Consider the following 18,883-nt stretch of genomic DNA (forward strand, 5'->3'; position numbering starts at 1 on the left):
AAGGTTGTCTGTTTTGTGGCAGTGTACACAAACACATGTCTGCTATAAAGACCCAAACACTTCCTCTGTGGGATTGTGAAACTCAAGGTGGTCTCGCGGTGGTCTTGTGGTGAGATGATATGTGAGCATGTGATCAGAGATGAAATGATTTGACAAAAAATGTAGGATCCACAGTTACAAATATGTTACAGACCACCAAAATACGCAGTTTATTATAAAAATGACTTCTTTTAAGATTTGGTTATTATTGTTGTTATTCTTAATAATAATAATTAATTTTTATTTAATGATTATTTATTTTTATTTTTATTGAAATAAATTATATTTATTTATTTTATTATAAATATATAAATATATATATATATATATATATATATATATATATATATAGGTGCTGGTCATATAATTAGAATATCATCAAAAGTTGATTTATTTCACTAATTCCATTCAAAAAGTGAAACTTGTATATTATATTCATTCATTACACACAGACTTATATATTTCAAATGTTTATTTCTTTTAATTTTGATGATTAGAGCTTACAGCTCATGAAAGTCAAAAATCAGTATCTCAAAATATTAGAATATTACTTAAGACCAATACAAAGAAAGGATTTTTAGAAATCTTGGCCAACTGAAAAGTATGAAAATGAAAAGTATGAGCATGTACAGCACTCAATACTTAGTTGGGGCTCCTTTGCCTGAATTACTGCAGCAATGCGGCGTGGCATGGAGTCGATCAGTCTGTGGCACTGCTCAGGTGTTATGAGAGCCCAGGTTGCTCTGATAGTGGCCTTCAGCTCTTCTGCATTGTTGGGTCTGGTGTCTCTCATCTTCCTCTTGACAATACCCCATAGATTCTCTCTGGGATTCAGGTCAGGCGAGTTTGCTGGCCAATCAAGCACAGTAACACTATGGTCATTGAACCAGCTTTTGGTACCTTTGGCAGTGTGGGCAGGTGCCAAGTCCTGCTGGAAAATGAAATCAGCATCTCCATGAAGCTTGTCAACAGAAGGAAGCATGAAGTGCTCTAAAATTTCCTGGTAGATGGCTGCGTTGACTGTGGACATCAGAAAACACAGTGGACCAACACCAGCAGATGACATGGCAGCCCAAATCATCACTGACTGTGGAAACTTCACACTGGACTTCAAGCAACATGGATTCTGTGCCTCTCCACTCTTCCTTCAGACTCTGGGACCTTGATTTCCAAATGAAATGTAAAATTTACTTTCATCTGAAAAGAGGACTTTGGACCACTGAGCAACAGTCCAGTTCTTTTCTCCACAGCCCAGGTAAGATGCTTCTGGCGTTGTCTCTGGTTCAGAAGTGGCTTGGTAGCCCTTTTCCTGAAGGCGTCTGAGCGTGGTGACTCTTGATGCACTGACTCCAGCTTCAGTTCTCTCCTTGTGAAGCTCTCCCAAGTGTTTGAATCGGCTTTGCTTGACTGTATTCTCAAGCTTGCGGTCATCCCTGTTGCTTGTGCACCTTTTCCTACCCAAATTCTTCCTTCCAGTCAACTTTGCATTTAATATGCTTTGATACAGCACTCTGTAAACAGCCACACCTTTCAGTAATGACCTTCTGTGACTTACCCTCTTTGTGGAGGGTGTCAATGTTCGTCTTCTGGATCATTGCCAAGTCAGCAGTCTTCCCCATTATTGTGGTTTCAAAGAACAAGAGATACCCAGAATTTATACTGTAGCGATGGTCATTTATTCAAACTCAAATGTAAATATTCTAATATTTTGAAATACTGATTTTTGACTTTCATGAGCTGTAAGCTCTAATCATCAAAATTAAAAGAAATAAACATTTGAAATATATCAGTCTGTGTGTAATGAATGAATATAATATACAAGTTTCACTTTTTGAATGGAATTAGTGAAATAAATCAACTTTTTGATGATATTCTAATTATATGACCAGCACCTGTATGTATATATATATTTATATATATTTTTTTTTTTTTTTTTTAATTGCTACATCTACTTTTTGGTTTCTAGAGATCTGAAAGTGAACAAAAGGAAAAGAAAATACAAAATGCAATAAAAAAATTTAAAAAACTGCTTCTACAAGTGTAATGGCATTCAGTTCCTGTCTGTACCTCCCCCTGAAAGACGTAGGTTTTCTTCTAAACAGCATGTTGGTGCAAAGCATAAATCAGCAGAAACGGGAAGACGTTTGCATCTCCGGTGGCTGCCTGTGTTCAGTTTCCTTCTGCAGCATGAAGTGTGACCTCAAGAAGAAACTCTTACTTTTTTCATTCATGTTGCACTTGATTCTTAACGGTGAGTAAAAGAGGTCACGATCGTTTTTTGGGTTTTGTCTTTCCTCTATGTTGAGTTCTCGTTCCTGGCTGTTGATTTGTACGGTATTTTCACTTCAACTTTCTGAAATGTTTCTCACATTAAGGGACGATACCTAAGAAATCTGAACGCTTTTGTGCACTCAGGTTGGAGCAAACGATTAAATCAAATGAATTCATTTTATTGCAACACATATCAAACATCACTTTGTTCTTCATTTTGAACCATAGGCTAAATCTGATGAATAATTAGTTTTTTTAAGCGTTTTTAAGTGTTCAAAACTTTTTGAGCCACTTTTATTGAAAGGATTTGTTATATTGTACAAAAAAAACAAGACAATTGAAGTACCAAGAAATTTCCTTTGACTCACGGAAAATGTGAGCGAGATCTGCAAAACAACAGCTCTTTCTCCTTTTGAAGAGTTTCGTACCTGTATCATACCATCAGTGAGATAACAGCGAGTAGGTTTATTTAACGCTAAAAAGAAACATCATGACGCAGACTGTTTGAGATTTCAGTTTTCGTGATGTAAGGTGATTTTTTTTTTTTTTTTTATTTATAGACACAAAGGTTGAAATCTTGGTTACCAAAAAAGCTGTTGATTTGTTGATTCCATTTGCAAAAAAAAAAAAAAAAAGATGAGTTCATTGATGAACCTGTCATTAAACTGTCTATTATAAGCTTTCTGTTGAAGTGACCAAGTGTTGTTTTTATTTCAGTGGAATCAACGCATCAAGTCAATGGTACATCAGAAGAAAATATCACTGTTACATTCACTTTACAAGATAATGTTATCCATGAAATCTCTGATAAACCTAGTCTGTACAAAAATGGGAACAAGATAGGAAGTTACAAAGAAATCAGCCCAGAAAAGTTTGCACTCAGTGATGTGGAGAACCGAACTGTCACACTACACATCACAAATCTCACACTGGAAGATGAAGGAACATATCAAGTTGTAGTGCTTTCACGTGGTGCTGTCTCTCTTATTGAGAGCAATACAATTTATATTAAAGTCACATTAGGCAATAAAATAACAGGTATGTTTTCTCTCAAAACCTCAGAATCCTGTACAGAATCCAAAATATTTTTGAATGAAATACACATATATATTATGTGCTGTTGCTACTGTAATTGTTGGTTTGCATTTTTAGATGAGTAAAATGAATGTTTTATTTATAGTAATATTAATACAGTTAAACAAGTGTTGCATACCATTTTAAAAACAAAGTGATTTTTATTTCAGAAACTACAACCACAGCTGTGCACAAGAAAGTAGTGACTAATTCACCTAAAGTGGAGCTTTCGGAACAAAAACCGTTCTTCATTTTCTTCAGTGCATCAGTCATAATATTTATATGTCTTTTTGTGGGCATATTGTGTTGGCTCTTTAGGACCTATCCAAGAAAATCAGGTAATGTAGTATTTTTGCATTGTTTTGAATCAAATTTATTATATTTTATTCTATGAAACAGCTGATTTTACAGTTTGATAGGGTGATCTTAAAGATATGGGTTTTTGTCCATCAGACATATAATGTTTTTAAGCGTTACTGAATTGCATTGTGCCATCTTAGGCTAAATTCAGAACTTTTATTATTATGCGCTACTGTTCAAAAGTTTGGGATCAATAAAATGTTTTTAGAAAGAAATCAATACTGAGAGTAAAGACATCAGTAATGTTATGCAAGATTTCTATTCCAAATAAATTCTGCTCTTTTAAACCACTTTTAAAGCAAAGTCCAGAAAAAATAAAAATAAAAAAATAAATAAAGATCCATAATGCAATGTTGCCACAGCAAAAACTAATAATAAAAATGTTTCTTGAACGGCAAATCAGCATATTAGAGTGATTTCTGAAGGATCATGTGAGACTGAAGACTGGAGAAATGATGCTGAAAATTCAACTTTGTATCACAGGAATAAATTACATCTTAAAGTATATTCACATAGAAAGCAGTTATTTTAAATTGCAATAATATTTCACAATATTACTGTTTTTACTGTATTTTTGATCAAATATATGCAGCCTTGATGAGCAAAAGAGACTTCTTTCAAAAACACTCTAAACTTTTGAATGGTAGTGAATGTTATGTTAGTATATAATTATGCTTTCAGAAAAGTAACAGGGTTGAAGATTTACAGATTAATATTTACAAGCCTTGTGCTCAAAATCGATAAACTAGATGCTTGTTTTAGATTTCTACAAATGTCCACTTCTTAATTTCCTGTAGCTTTCAAAACCACAGTAACAGGGTTGACATTTATCAATCGTTCATTACTGTAAAACATAAAATAAAATGATTTATGGAGTAGTTCATTGCTTTTGAAAGTGAAAAATAAATATGGTAGAATACACATTTGATACACAATATTTTAAAAAAAAAAAGCACATTGTATCACACTGTGTTACAAATAATATCTAAAATAGAGGAAAAATATAGACAAAATGTCTGAAAAGGAAATTTAAAAAAATAAATATTAAATTAATAAGTAAATGTGCAGATTTACTAAAATAGCCCCCTAGTCCCCCACACATCCTCATGACAAAGACACACACACACACACACACAAAAAAAGATATTTACAAATAAAAAGCTACTAAATTTTTAATGTGTTAAAAACATGTATGCTGACTGTAACTGTACGGCTTCTCAGATGCAGAAAACCCACCAGTTCACAGCAACAGATCAACACAACCGGTACGTAATTGCCTCTTTATTTCATTAAATTACACTTTAAAACTTATTACATTTCAGCTTTGTTTTCTTCACGTTTTGCATGTTATGTCCTGGGCTGTTAGCAGGGGCAATGTGGGACATCCGGTGCTGTGTTTGTCAGCTGTGTGGAGTATGGAGAGTTAGACTTTCAAAATAGATCTGAAAGAGATGACAGAGTAAAACCTGCCGAGGCGACATCAAAGGACCAGGACGGAGTGGAATATGCTGCCATCATTTTCCCTCAGCAAAAACAGCCACCGAGTGGGCGGATGAGAAATAAACAGCAAGTACCTGCTATTAAGCGATAGTCAGACTCATAAAACCACATCATGCATTTTCCACTAAAGTTAGTCTGTTTTAACGTTTGCTCATGTAAACCTAATATACCGTATACTATTTGGGAGTTTTATTGAGAGTGAGTAGAAATCTTAAGACTGTTATGGTTTTTGATAATAATTACATGATCACAATCTGCCACATACTGTAAGTCATCTTCTCACTGTTAACAAGTTCATAATGATACTGTAAACGTGCCACAAATTTAACACTGAGTCATAGTGAGGTGCTAACCACAGAAGCCCCCATAAAGAGGCACTTGAATATATTTGTACAGTATTACGCAACCCAGGCTCATTGGAAAGAACGTGCCTTGTCTGCAAAATGATAGTATGTTGGTTTGTTTCACATTTCGCAACACTTTCCAAGTGAAATGTCCAGTGAGTGGTGCTAAAAGGACGTTCAATTCAATCTAAAACAGATGAATGTGAATTTGGCAACATTTTATTGAGCACTCCATGAATGAAATATCTGGTGGGTGGCACTAAAAGGTTAATGCTCTACCGCATTTGCAGTGCTGGGTAGATTACTTATAAATTGTAATCTGTAACTGATTACAAATTACATGATAAAATTAGCAGTTAGCGACATAATCCATTACATTGCACAATTTAGGTAATATAGGGGCAGATTTACTAAACAAGGCAAATTAGCGTGAGTGCGCAATCCCATAAAAGCGCAGATGATTTATTGACAATGCGCGCATTAAAGAACACAGACTGGAAATAACCACGCAAATACTAGTAAACTGACTAGTGCAAACCTTAGTAAATCATGTTGCGTGATTCATTTAAATACTCTCACAAAATTTTGCATCTGAAAGGTAAACTCCTACAAATGCATATGCAATAAGGTCAGTCGCAAAAATGACTGTGTCCACGTCGTTTCAGGTTTGCGCTGGGACAAGCTGTTAGTAAATCTGGCCCATAATCTGCGATAGTGATAGGCTGTTTTAGAAAGGAACATTTAAAAGATGAAAAGGAGGAATTAGGGAGAATTTAATGCTATTGTGTGAATAATATGTAATCATGTAATCAGTAAAAAGTAACTGTAGTCTGATTATGTATATTTCACATGTAATATTATCTAGTTACAAGTACTTCATTTTTGGAATCTGATTACATAATCCAGAATACATGCAATCAGTTACAATCCAGAACTGCGCATTTGAAAATATCGTACCGCTACACCTAACAATAGTGATAATTAAAGCAAACATGAGGTAAAAATGTATTTGCTGAAGCAAGTGTGCTATTTGAGGTTGCTACTACAAGTCTTTGAGCTGTTTAATCGTGGCTTGTGCTTCACAAGACTTGTACCTTAGCAAGTGCAATGCTGTACCGGGTGCACTACTGAGCAAGTTTACTATGTGACATACACCATACATATGGAGCTGATTATGTGATGCAAATTCATCACAATTACAATTCATGCACAATGGTGAAAGTGTTTTGAGGTCATAGTATCACTGCATGAAAAATCGATAATCTGACTCTTTAATCATAATTTGTATGAAAAGGAATTAAAGTTGTTGGTGTTTTACTAACACCAGTGTTCATTGCAACTGGAAACTGCAGTGAGGTGTATGCATAAGTACGTTTGTGGAGTTTTGCAAAAATATAGAGGCACGTTTTTTCCAATAAGCCCATGTTGCAACCACAAGCATATTATTTCTCATACTTGCACCATCTGTGGTATACACAAGAATAATACCTCAAACTGTGGGGCTCATGAGGAGAGGTTTTTGTGCTATTACATTTATTAAAAATAAGACTTACGATTTTATAAAACTGGCCAAAAATCCCCGGAACTTACATTCATGGAGGGACCTGAGTCATTTCGAGACCAGAGACTGGAGAGTGTGGCGGCAAGTTTTGCATTCAAAGACATCACTTACGTTTTCTTCAGAAAATGTGAAGATGAGTTTTGATTTTGTCGCTCTCCTGTTATCATTTTCTTATGTGCTACTAAAATGCTTCTGTGTATCCTAACACTATTTATCTTAAAATGTAAGTCACAGCAGTTTGTGTATTATGTAAATTGTATATGCTGATTATTGCACTATGTGTGTAAATATTGTACTTGAATGAGTTCTGTACTACATATGAATGTATAGCCATGAAGGAATCTCATAAAATGTATAAAAATGCTAAGTGGAGTTAAAAATATAGACAGTCTGTCATTTTTGAATGCAAGCATCCTGATTTAACACTAAAAGAAACAAATGCACTTTACATTCCCTCCTGAACACCAGAGAGCGTTTGATTTTGTTTACTTCTGTGTGAAGGTTCACATGAACACGGCCATGAAGATAACATCAGATGTGGCTGCATGTGTTGGCAGTTGTGAGTAGGAGTGTTGATGGAGTCACATATACTGCATTTTAAACCGAGAGCTGGAGAAAATGAAAACGTCTTTCAGAAATTTCTGCGAGCATCAAAACCTAACATTTCAAACCGCAAAATATGCACACACCAAGAGAAGCATGACTGTAAGCTGCATGGCGAAGAGTTTCCAGCACCCACACAGGCTTGTCCTGAATATCTAATGAGAAACGCGATATGGCCTATTAAAAAAAAAACCGGTGGGCCGACCTATATCGACGCATGCAAGTTTCACTTTTTCTAAGCTGATAGTGAAATGTTTCCTTTCAATCAACAAAACCGTAGTACTGGTTAAGCATTTATAGACACCATGCATCTCATTTTGCATTGACGGCCCTCCTTGAGGCTGCCTCCTGCTACTAAAGTTAAGGTAGGTCTTTATTACAAAAATTAAGCAATAATACATGTAGTATGTTGTGCAATAGTAACAAAGTATTTTGCAATAACCTTTATTATTTATAAGACTTAGAAAGTCGTGTTTCAGATCTAAACAGCTCTACAGATGACAATATTGTCATTATTTCGGTCAGTAACAGTGTCACTGTTCTGTTGTCTATCAGGTGTGAAACACAAGTCAAGTCGATTCATGTTCACAGTTCACAGTAATGGTCACATGGCCATGCATTAATTTGTGTTAATTTTACATTTTTATTAATTAATTCATTATTAGCTTTTCATCAACTCATAAAACCCTTGCAGTTCTCTCATTTACGCTAGTTTGAGAAACCCTGGAAAAATGTCACGTTTAATGCATTTCGTGAGTTAGGTAAAAAGTATCAGAATACATTACCTGAAATGAGTAATCTAGATTACGATACTGACTAGAGTTTTCATAATGTAATTTGTAATCAGTAACAGATTACAATTTGTAACTAATCTACCTAAATGTTGTGCCCCACATTATATTAAGATTCTTTATGTACTTACTTTTAAATATTTGATACAGTGCACTTATTGTGTACATACACGTTTTTCCATTGTACTTTTATTTAAAAATACCTTCCTGTAGTTACAAAAGTACAGAAACTGATTTCTGTTGTTACATCTACACTGTCAAACCTACACTTAAACCTAACCATACCAGCAAAGCTGATCCAAAACTTAACTGGACGCCACCTCAAAATATTGCATTTCAACATGAACACAATACCTAACCTGACCAACTGTTGATCTACACACATGATTTCCTTCACAGCCGTGCTAGTTTAATGTGTCTCTCGTAACATTTCTTACTCTCTTTCTTCTCACATATTGTGAACTCATTACTGTGGTTTATTTTGCAATCATGACCAGCTTACTGTACTTTATCACTTACTTATTGAGATCTGCGACTTCTAAAATAAAATAGACCTACATGATATTAGATTGAACACATTTAAATAAGAAACTGCAAAAGTCATCAAAGTACAAACACAAAACACTTAAAATCAACACCACTTACCGTTTGCATACACCATGTTGTCCAGTAGGTGGAGGTAAAACTGTAATAACCATTTCTTCCTGTTAACTTTCTTAACGGTTTCTTCACTGTTTGCGTTGATAAGACAGCTTGTTATTTATATATATGACAAATTTTGTGAAGTTTCTCAAAGAATTAAGAAAGAGTAATAAAAAACGTCTTACCACTGTCTCTGTTATCCGACATTATTTGATATAAATGGCTAGTTGTTATTGCTAGTAGTCTATAGTTATAGATGGTATAGTTATAATTCCATAATTTTAAGTTAAATACATAATAATGCATGTTTAATGGAATGCACAATGTTTATCTACACACTTACTTCAGTAAGAAATAAAAAATGTTCGTTGCAAGCTTTGTGTGCTAAAGAAATGCAGAGTATAAAATTTTGGTTGTTGGTTTAGACATCAGAAACTCCATTCGAATACAGTAAAATAATAAATACTATTCAAACATTAGTACTGCTCATAAATTACTTATTCTGCCATAATCCTCATTCACTGTCTCTGTTACGTTTACTTGTAAAGCAGTGTTCACTCTTGTGTTGAAAGAAAACAGATACTTATTATAACTTTCAGTTTCGTTTTTAGTGAAACGAGAGATTAGCTGCATATATAGCGGATGATAACAAGGCAGAGCATCATTCTTGAGTAACAGACATGATATCGCTGTGGAACAGTTCCTTACAGGATCAAATAAGCGAGCTTCACGACGACACTTGGAACATTGAAATTGATGAGACTATTGAGGAAAACAGACCAGCTCGTGATTGGCACCAGTACATTTCTGGCTCCTTTGCACAGTAAGGGCACAACTTTACCTCAGTAAAAGATATCAAACATTTCTTTGCACAATGTGTGTTCTGACTGATTTATGATGTGTATATATATATATCATATGTGTCTTATGCTTATTGTTTATTTAGTACATTATTTCTTGTTTTAAAAGCTTTGTAATTTAAAGATGTATAGGTCTTACAGACAGATAGAACAAGTTTGATATAGAGGGCAGGACTGATCATTTTACAACTGAATAGGATAAATGCCCGGAAATGCGAATTTTTTATGCAATTTTCACTAATATTCATAGGAAACTGCTAGATATCATAAAGTGAGGTTGGCTATCTGGATAACTTGGTGGTCTATACATATAAAGTGATAAGTTGACTTAACTTAAAAAAATGAGGAAACCCTTTGCCTTAAAATTATTAAGCACATAATCATTAAAAAAAAATGTAAAAAAATTAAGTGAACTTGACAATTCCCTTAACTTGTTTTTTTTTTAATTATCGTTTACTTAAAAATTTTAAGGCAACAGGTTTCCTCAATTTTTTTAAGTTAAGTCAACTTATCACTTTTTACAGTGAATAGATGCAATACAGTTCCATTAGTTAACGTTAGTTAATGCATTATCTACAGTAACTAGCAATGAGCAGAGCATTTGTTGCGGTAATAATTTATTGCTTTGTTAACGTTAGTTAATAAAAAACAAATGTTCATTGTTAGATCATGTAAGATCACATCCAAGTACAAGTAATATAACAGATACATCTTTTGGTTTCAATAATGTATTAGTAAATGTTAAAACTAACATTACCTAAGATTAATAAATGCTTTAGATGTATTTTTTTCGTTGTTAATGTTAACTAGTTAACTAATGTTAACAAATGCAGCCTAATTGTAAAGTCTTGCCATTTTGAAATAGACAAGTTAGTTAAGCCATTAGCTAAAATATGACACTTTGTGAGATATTTTGATGGTTCCCTATGTACGGTAAAATAAACGTGCACATAACTGTCACATGCAATTGCTGTCTGAATGACAACTATTATTGTTAACTTGCTACAAAAGTTTATAGTCGTTATCAGTTAAATTTTCAGTTAATCAACTACAGCATTTAGAAATACTACAAAAAACTGCCAAAAGCTGCCAACCTGGTAAAAACAAAAATACATGAATCATTAAAACATCAAACCTGCCGTACTAATGATCGGTCCTAGAAGTATCAGAGTGCACTAAACTGATCTATTCTCCATTTCATTCGTAGGTTCAGGTGTTCTCTTTGTAGAAAAGGCTGGGGGTCCAAAAGAGTCCAGGTGCTGTTTCATTTCCACCTGGACACAAAAATCAATCAGGGAACCATTAAAGTGCGACGCTTCAAACAGAAGTGCCGGAGATGCACCCAAGCTCAGTGGGAGGATCCAAACTTCCCAGTGGAAAACATTGATGTGCTGATTGAGAGACTGGTTAGAAATATCCGCAAGAAATGCTACAGAGAAGACCTGGGTGAAACTAACAGATCCTCAGTGTTCAATGGCAAAATTAATGGGCCACATGAAAGTGCTCACTGTGAAGCCTGTCATAAAGGAATCTGTAGTCAGGCCAACTGAAATTGATTTAATTTATTGATCTAAATGAATAAATGGCTTGTTTTTATTTATCATTATAAAATATTTTTACCAATGTTGTAACCAATGCAAACACAAATAAATCTTGAAAAAAAAAAAAAAATTACGGGATATTTATTTTGTATAATACTCTAAAATAATAAATGTATTAAAAGGTGTATTGGGTGACTAAAGGCTTTACTGCAATGGAATGTCACAAATGACAACTATCCTTTTATTTTACACTGAGTTATAGTTTTGTGGAAACAAACGATCTGTCTAAGCGAACCATATTTGGTAGTTGCGTTTTTTTATTGGTTATGACTGTCTGGTTTGCCACAATTTATTACCAGCCCACCTGGTCCATTTTTAATGGTGGAATTTGGCCAGATCCGTCATTTTTTAAAAACTTTTATTCTATGGCCTCCGATTGGTTGGAGGTGGTCACATGAGTCGTATATCAAAGTTGTTTACTTGTACATGTCATATCCTGGAAATCACCCAAAGTTCATCGGGTTATTTAAGTTCACTGGTACAATCTAATGGAAGACACCAGTACTGTCCACTGGATGGCCCCTTAAGACTCACAATCTGTATTAAGACATCCAGTATTGTAATAATCAGCATATTGATCAGTCTATTGATTACTTTTATAACCATACATAATATTTTAAGTAAGATAATACTATATTGAGTAAATAATATAACATATAGTAAAATTGCACAATATATTCCCCCCTCTGAGACTTTACCAAGTCTCACCACTAAACCCTTTGCCCAGAGTGCAACACCACAAGTCCCCCTATCCTTCTATCCATCTATGAACCAATAATGGTCCTCCATTACCTCTTAACAAATGGCTTCTTTATGATGCTGCACTCCAGAGGAAGTCGGATCCAAACATCTCTCCTCACGATTGACTAGAGAAGAGTAAAAGAATCAGCTTCTCTACCTATACATTCTTGGGGGTCAATGAACAATGAATCAATCAGCCATGTGTATCAAAGCATGTGCATGGAACGATTTAGACTTGCCTATGGTTGACATGGTTATGTAAAGTATATGAATGATTAGTCAAATGATTAAACTTATCAAATATCAAAATGAGTAAAAACAAAGTAATGTAATGCAATATATGATGCACTGGTTTATCCCACGCTGCCAGAGGAACTCCAAGCATTTCCGGTAGCCTGGAGCGCTATCTGGTGATGCTGTCCTTCATTGCCAGAGGAGCTTTTAGGCAGATCTCATTGCCCTCCAGCGCTATCTGGTGTTGGAGTAGATAGTGGATTTTTAAACCTCCAGTTGAATCTACTCATGCTGTTAAGCACTGAGGTGCTCGTCGATCCTTTCTTCTTTTCATATTTTCCAGTGATGACTTTCCAGCGTTAAAAGAAACAGGCTATATACTGATAATGGAGGTCAAATGATGAATACTTTCAAATAATAAGTAAACATGCAATCTTTCTTTATCGTCCCCTTTTCTGGACGCATTGCCTCTTGACACGGACAATGACCTGCTTAAGACCTTCATCGTCCCCTTTCTTTCCAACAATAATCACATTTTACATTTGATTTATTTAGGAGAATAAATGCTCTTTAAAAGAAATGATTCAAAGATAAATGACTTCAAAAATAAATGACTTCAGGAAGGGGCATATGCCAAAATAAAATACATAACACCCTCTAACTTCCTGCCGACTCTATCCAAGTATTCTAATACTACTACATAATATGAAAAAGAAAATACAATGAAGACATTAACTCCCTTTCTATCAAAAGTTACAATACAAATAAAATAAAGAACAGAAAATAAAAGGCACCCTTCCCTACCACTCTATTGTTTTTCACTAAGGCTTTACACCAATTCATCCAGTCCAGGTCCCACTGTATGCACGGTGAAACACCCAATGTCAATTCCAGTTGGTCTTACCGACACATTAATCATCTGTTTGGCTGCAGCACTGGCCAGCATTGATCTGATGAAAGGTACAACAGAAGAAACACAACAACGGCAATTCCTATTATGATGCCCACTTTAGTTGACCATTCTCCCCAAGCCCCAAAAAGTGAATCAAACCCATCCCAAGTATGTATGTCTGTTTCAGTGTTCTCAGTCACTTCATCTCTCAGGTTTTTCAGTCTCTCCATTGCTTTGGTGAATGATCCATCTGGGGCTGTATTATTTGGAATATAAGTACAACAGTCAGGTCCAAACATTACACATACGCCTTTTTCAACCAACAACCAGTTCAATGTTTTTCTATGCATCATCAATATAGTTAATAAATCTTTGCTGATTGCAATAAATATAGTTTATCTGCTCTATATTCTTGATAGGAGTTATCTATATTATGAATTTTGACTTAAATCCATATTTTATCTCATTCTTGCCTTAAATTGCTCTAGTATTCCGTTAATTGGCCATTCAAATGTACTTGGAACTTCAGCAGGCCAGTCCTCCACAACCTCATTCACTGCTCTCAAGTCATGCATAAAACACTATTTTTACTTATCTGCTTTAGCCACTGGCAGTATTGGGGTATTACAATAGCTTGTAGTTTCAACAAGCACTCCCTCTAGTTTTGATTCCCTCTTCTACTTCTGGTTCAATGGGTACTGCAATTTTCTTAGAACTATAGAACTTAGCTCCAGGTCTAAGTGCTATTCTTAATTGGATTAGCTGATTTCACTAACCCCAAATCTGTGTCATGCTGTTCTTTAACTTTTTGCTCAATTTTTGTATTTATGACCATTCTGGGAGTACTGATCATTGGGGTAGCACACAAAATTTTGAAATTTGCTCTGTCTGGTTATTGAAAAAGTAGAGGATTATCTATAGTTTTTCCTGCTTTTTGCATCATTAAGCCTAGCGCAAATCTTTGGAAACTCACCCTGTGTTTGCATATAAAGCTAAATGGGGGACTGAATTTGGTACCTCAAATTTTTAATAAATTCTTTCTTATCTTTCTGCAAGGCTGCAGCTTTTGGTCCTATTATTATGTACTGTGAGATTATAAGGATATTTAACCCTTTTCTGTCTGTTAGCCAGCTCTTTCAAAACTTAGATTTTTACTTTGATTATACTTCATTGTAAAATCAAACAGTGTTTTTTCCCCCTACTTCTTCTTAAATCTCCTACCCAGTATATTAACACACAATTCTTGTCTTTGTTACAATGCAGAAACTCTCATCGGCTTGATACTCCTATCATCTATGTATATTAAATCTGGTGTGCACATATTCTGCATATTTTAGTCCATACATAAAGTCTCTGCCCAATAAATTAATGAACTTATTAATAATAATTTAGTTCTGAGACTAGAAGTTGGATTCTTATTTCTTTTAGGTTTATGCTTACAGGGGCCATCATAGGAACCAGCTGCATTAATCTCAGGAATTATATTGGCTTTACTTATTTTCCAGACTTGAGGAAATGCAAGGCATACTTGTTAAATCAAGTAAAGGCAGCCCATTATTGATCATGACTGGCTTAGCCCTGCCTTTGATTTTAACCTGCAACATTGTTTCTTTGTCAGCATCAGATAATATCATTGGAAGCTGATTCCTCCCCGTAGTATTCTCTGGGCAGCCCTAATAACCTTGGTCAGGCCCACGCCATGGGTTGACAGGGCCTAGAGCTTGAGCTTACACTTGTTGTTGTCCATAGTTGACTCCTGGGGCCATTGGTTGGTTCAGTTGCCAGTCTCTTCTGTTGTGTCCAGGTTGATTCCAACCCCAACATACTCCTGGTGCGCCACCAGCTCTCTGTTGATTGTTGTTGAATCTTCCTCTGCCACGTCCTCCTTCTTGTTGTTGTCTGTTCCAGTTCCTGTTGTTTGACTGCTCTGGCTTGATATAGATGACAACTGGTGCTGGTCCTTGCTGTGAATGAACTGTTCCAGTGGGTGCTGCCTGCGCTGCTGTAATCTGATTTGCTAATGCAGGCACATTCACTGTTGCAGGTGGATTGATAGGCACTGGAGTGTTAACTGGTGCCATCACTGCTGAATGATCATCCTTCTGCACAGCTTGGACCTTTTTCTTCTTGTTGAGCAGCTCCTCAAGCTGTAGCTGAGTCAGCTTTCTTTGCAGTTCCTTTTCCTGGTTCTTCATCTTTGGTTCTTGTCTTCTGTACTGTTCCACATCATGGACCACATGGTCTCTGAACTCTTTGTGTGTCTTTAAGTTCAGACCAACCATGTCTCTTAGCTTAGCTCTTACTGCTGTAGGCATGGATTCCACAATGGAAGTCCCGTAGAGTGCTGTCAGTACCTTGTCTTGTTCTGGATCTCGCTCCAGCTTCTCTTTCCAGCGTCTCAGTTGTCTCTGGATGTAGGTGGTGGGGTTCTCAGTTTCCCCCATTTGCATTGGGTATTCAGCCCTCAGCATCAACCAGATGTCACGTCGATGCTTGTCAAAGGATACTCCGTCTGCCTGAGGCCTGTCTACTGCTTGAAGAAGGCCAGACTGCTTAAGGATGTCATTCATCTTGGAGGCTCCCAGGCATTTGGCAAGCAGGGCTTTAATTTCACCCAGGGCCAGAAGTTTTCCAGTTGTTTCTTCTTCAAATGTTCTGAACCATTTTCCAGCACCTTCATGAAACCAAAGTGTCCAAATCTTGACCTGCCCAGGGTATGTATTGGGCGTGACCTTGCTTGATGAGGATTGGGCACTCAAATTTTGGTGTTTCAGCCCTTCTCAATGCCCTTGTTGATCTGTGTTCCTCTTCTTCTCTTCGTCTTTGTGTTTGGAGAACTTGAAACCGGTCATCTGGATATTCTAAATCTTGCATAACCAGTGTCCCAGGTACTTGCTTGTACTGCTTCCGCTGGACATAATCATGTGGGCTTGGGTGTGGTTGCATTAGTTCACATCCACCTTCGAGTTCATCCAGAGTCCAATGTCTCTTTGATCCTTTCTCTCATTTTGTTGGGTCTTTCTTCCATCTCATCCAGTGCTTCCTGGACAGAGTCAGAAGGTGTTGCTGTTCTTTCAGGTGTGTCTTCAGGCTCTCCTGCCTGATAGTTTTCCAAGTCTCCACAGGCTGACGTCAGATGTCTGTGACAGTCTTCCATGTCTTTAAGCATTTCTGACAGATAATGAAATATGTGTATGGCTCACCTATTTTCTCCTCCTCATTATGGTCCTTGGCCCCTCCTCCTTTAAGCCTTGGCTCCACCTCGTGGGCTGCCCTCTCTCTCTGTCTTGTTTGAGGCATTGGTGTGGATGTTCTCAGTCTCTCTCCCTGTGATTTAGCCCCTCCCTCATGGCTGTGTGTGTCTCTTTCTTCCCTGTTGTCTGCCATTCTTCCTCAATTCACCTCTGCAGCTCTACTCATTCGTTTCAGTTTCTGTACTTATATCTTCTACATATCTCTCAAATTCTGTTGGCCCCTTTAAATCTATTGTTCCCTGTACTAAAGGCAATTGGTTCACATCTTGATTGCAGGAAGGAGCATATGGAGGTGGCCTTTCTTCTTTTGTGTCATTATTTTTATTCTCTTTTTCTAGTTTTTCAAATTTTAATAATTTTATTCCATATTGTTTGAACAGGGTCAATACCCTTAATTCTTGTTCTCTTTTTTTTATTATTTCTCTTTTTAGATTTGTCATTGGACTTGTAATTTTTTAAAAGGACCTCCATTTCTTTACACTTTACCACATCAAATGTTCCCTCCGCTGGCCATTTAGTAGCCAATTTCTTTGTTCTCTCTGCCCATCTTTTCGAGAGTTCCCTTATTATCTCTTCACAGGCTGGATGTTTAGAAGCCAATAATTCCACTGGAGTTGACATTTTTTAATTATTTCTTTTTATTTTTCCCTCAGTGCTTTACCTCTCTAATCCCAGCGTCCTAATTAATAGTTAATCTTCACCAGACTCATCAGACTAGGATCACTAAAAGTATCCGACCCCTGATTTCCACCTGGACTTTTGCTGGGCGGAGGACTTGTCACTTTTGTGGGATTTGGTTAGATTGTCTCAAATATTTCAAAATAATTACAATATGTTTTCTAGTTAGTAATGTGGAGGGTAACTCAAGGCCGTTTGGTTCTTTCCATCGCAAATTACTTTTCGTCCAAACTATGTTTTCTCCCGAGCTAAATGCCTCAAAACTCCACAGCCTCCTCAAATGAAATTTGACCTGTAGCCGTCACTCCTCCTGCCCAAATTGAGTAAGTGAAAGATGGGGTTAACTATATGGAAAATCTTTTTTCCCTTCTTTTTTTTTTTATTTTTATTTAAATCTATTAAGTAATGATCTCAACATCTGCTGTTCTATTTCTTAATGCTGGTGGATTTCTACCAACATATGTACATGTGTAATGGTCTACTTCTCAACACAATTATCATCATCATCATCTGCCGTCTCAGTATCTTGACGGTTTTATGCAATGCCAGTGCACTCCCTGTCTCATTTACACTAAACCTTATGTTATGCTTGGGGTATAACATAGACCCCAGACCCACTTTATGTGGTGAAAATATGTATCATTCGTTTTTATCTTTTATTATTATTATTATTATTATTATTATTATGATTATCCTGATATTTAATGCATTTCCTAATGACATAAGATTATTTTAGGAATTTGTTTTTACTTAATAATGTTTCTGATGTCCGTTATGACATACATGCATATAATGTTTGGGGTCATATTGACCTCAATAACAGTATAATTGAGAGCAAAGGATTTTCACGTGTTTTGCAACTGTTTGGTATCTAATGTGTAATTTCTCAATACTAAACTCTCTCTCTCGCTATCTCTCACCCATACACAAACACATGCATACACACACACAATCTCTTTCGTACATACACCCATACACACACATGCACACAACACTTGCTCTTTGTTCTCTGTCACACACACGCACAAAGTCAGACCAACATACAGGTTCTCACTTTCGTGGGTGCACACACACATGCATTCAGGCACACATATGCATGCTCTCTCTGTCTTTCTCTCTACACACTCACACTCCTCTGACTTTCACTCTCTCACTCACACAGAGGTTCCTTGCTTGCACACACACACACACACACACACACACACACAGCTACTCCTTCACTCCCACTCAGTGCTTCCACTCCCTCTGTCATGCACACACAGATCAGATGAGAAAGAAGCACCAACCAACTTTGGTCTCTCTTTTGTTCTAGGAACAAAAAACCAGTCACTTTTTACTTTTTACATTTTTCTTTATCAATAATTGTTTCACAATTTGGACCACATCGTCGGCAACTTGGATGATGTCCAAACACCCAACAAAGCCAGTTCTTTGGAAT

The 18,883-nt window shown here is 36.2% G+C and overlaps 2 protein-coding genes across 2 annotated transcripts; both read left to right on the forward strand.

The window, feature by feature from the left end:
* Positions 1–2,098: 2,098 nt before the first annotated feature.
* LOC131529665 (uncharacterized) lies at positions 2,099–9,666 on the forward strand. The gene is made up of 5 exons (XM_058759475.1): positions 2,099–2,290; positions 3,028–3,348; positions 3,555–3,722; positions 4,966–5,009; positions 5,111–9,666. The coding sequence occupies exons 1-5, from the start codon at positions 2,143–2,145 to the stop codon at positions 5,333–5,335; spliced, it is 906 nt and encodes a 301-aa protein (XP_058615458.1). The 5' UTR covers positions 2,099–2,142; the 3' UTR covers positions 5,336–9,666.
* Positions 9,667–9,799: 133 nt separating this feature from the next.
* On the forward strand, positions 9,800–11,720 carry LOC131529667 (receptor-transporting protein 3-like). The gene is made up of 2 exons (XM_058759476.1): positions 9,800–10,008; positions 11,253–11,720. Exons 1-2 carry the CDS (start codon positions 9,866–9,868, stop codon positions 11,593–11,595), a joined length of 486 nt encoding a protein of 161 aa, XP_058615459.1. The 5' UTR covers positions 9,800–9,865; the 3' UTR covers positions 11,596–11,720.
* Positions 11,721–18,883: the final 7,163 nt, after the last annotated feature.

This window comes from Onychostoma macrolepis, chromosome 22 (assembly GCF_012432095.1).
Source record: "Onychostoma macrolepis isolate SWU-2019 chromosome 22, ASM1243209v1, whole genome shotgun sequence".
Classification (NCBI taxonomy): domain Eukaryota; kingdom Metazoa; phylum Chordata; class Actinopteri; order Cypriniformes; family Cyprinidae; genus Onychostoma; species Onychostoma macrolepis.

What these genes read in the sequence shown, in the direction of transcription:
- LOC131529665 (XM_058759475.1), top strand. Translation starts at nt 2,143, where the DNA reads ATGTTGGTGCAAAGCATAAATCAGCAGAAACGGGAAGACGTTTGCATC. An exon ending in ATTAGGCAATAAAATAACAG is followed by an intron (nt 3,349 to 3,554) that starts GTATGTTTTCTC and finishes TTTTTATTTCAG; the next exon opens with AAACTACAACCACAGCTGTG. An exon ending in GACCTATCCAAGAAAATCAG is followed by an intron (nt 3,723 to 4,965) that starts GTAATGTAGTAT and finishes ACGGCTTCTCAG; the next exon opens with ATGCAGAAAACCCACCAGTT.
- LOC131529667 (XM_058759476.1), top strand. Translation starts at nt 9,866, where the DNA reads ATGATATCGCTGTGGAACAGTTCCTTACAGGATCAAATAAGCGAGCTT. An exon ending in ATTTCTGGCTCCTTTGCACA is followed by an intron (nt 10,009 to 11,252) that starts GTAAGGGCACAA and finishes TTTCATTCGTAG; the next exon opens with GTTCAGGTGTTCTCTTTGTA.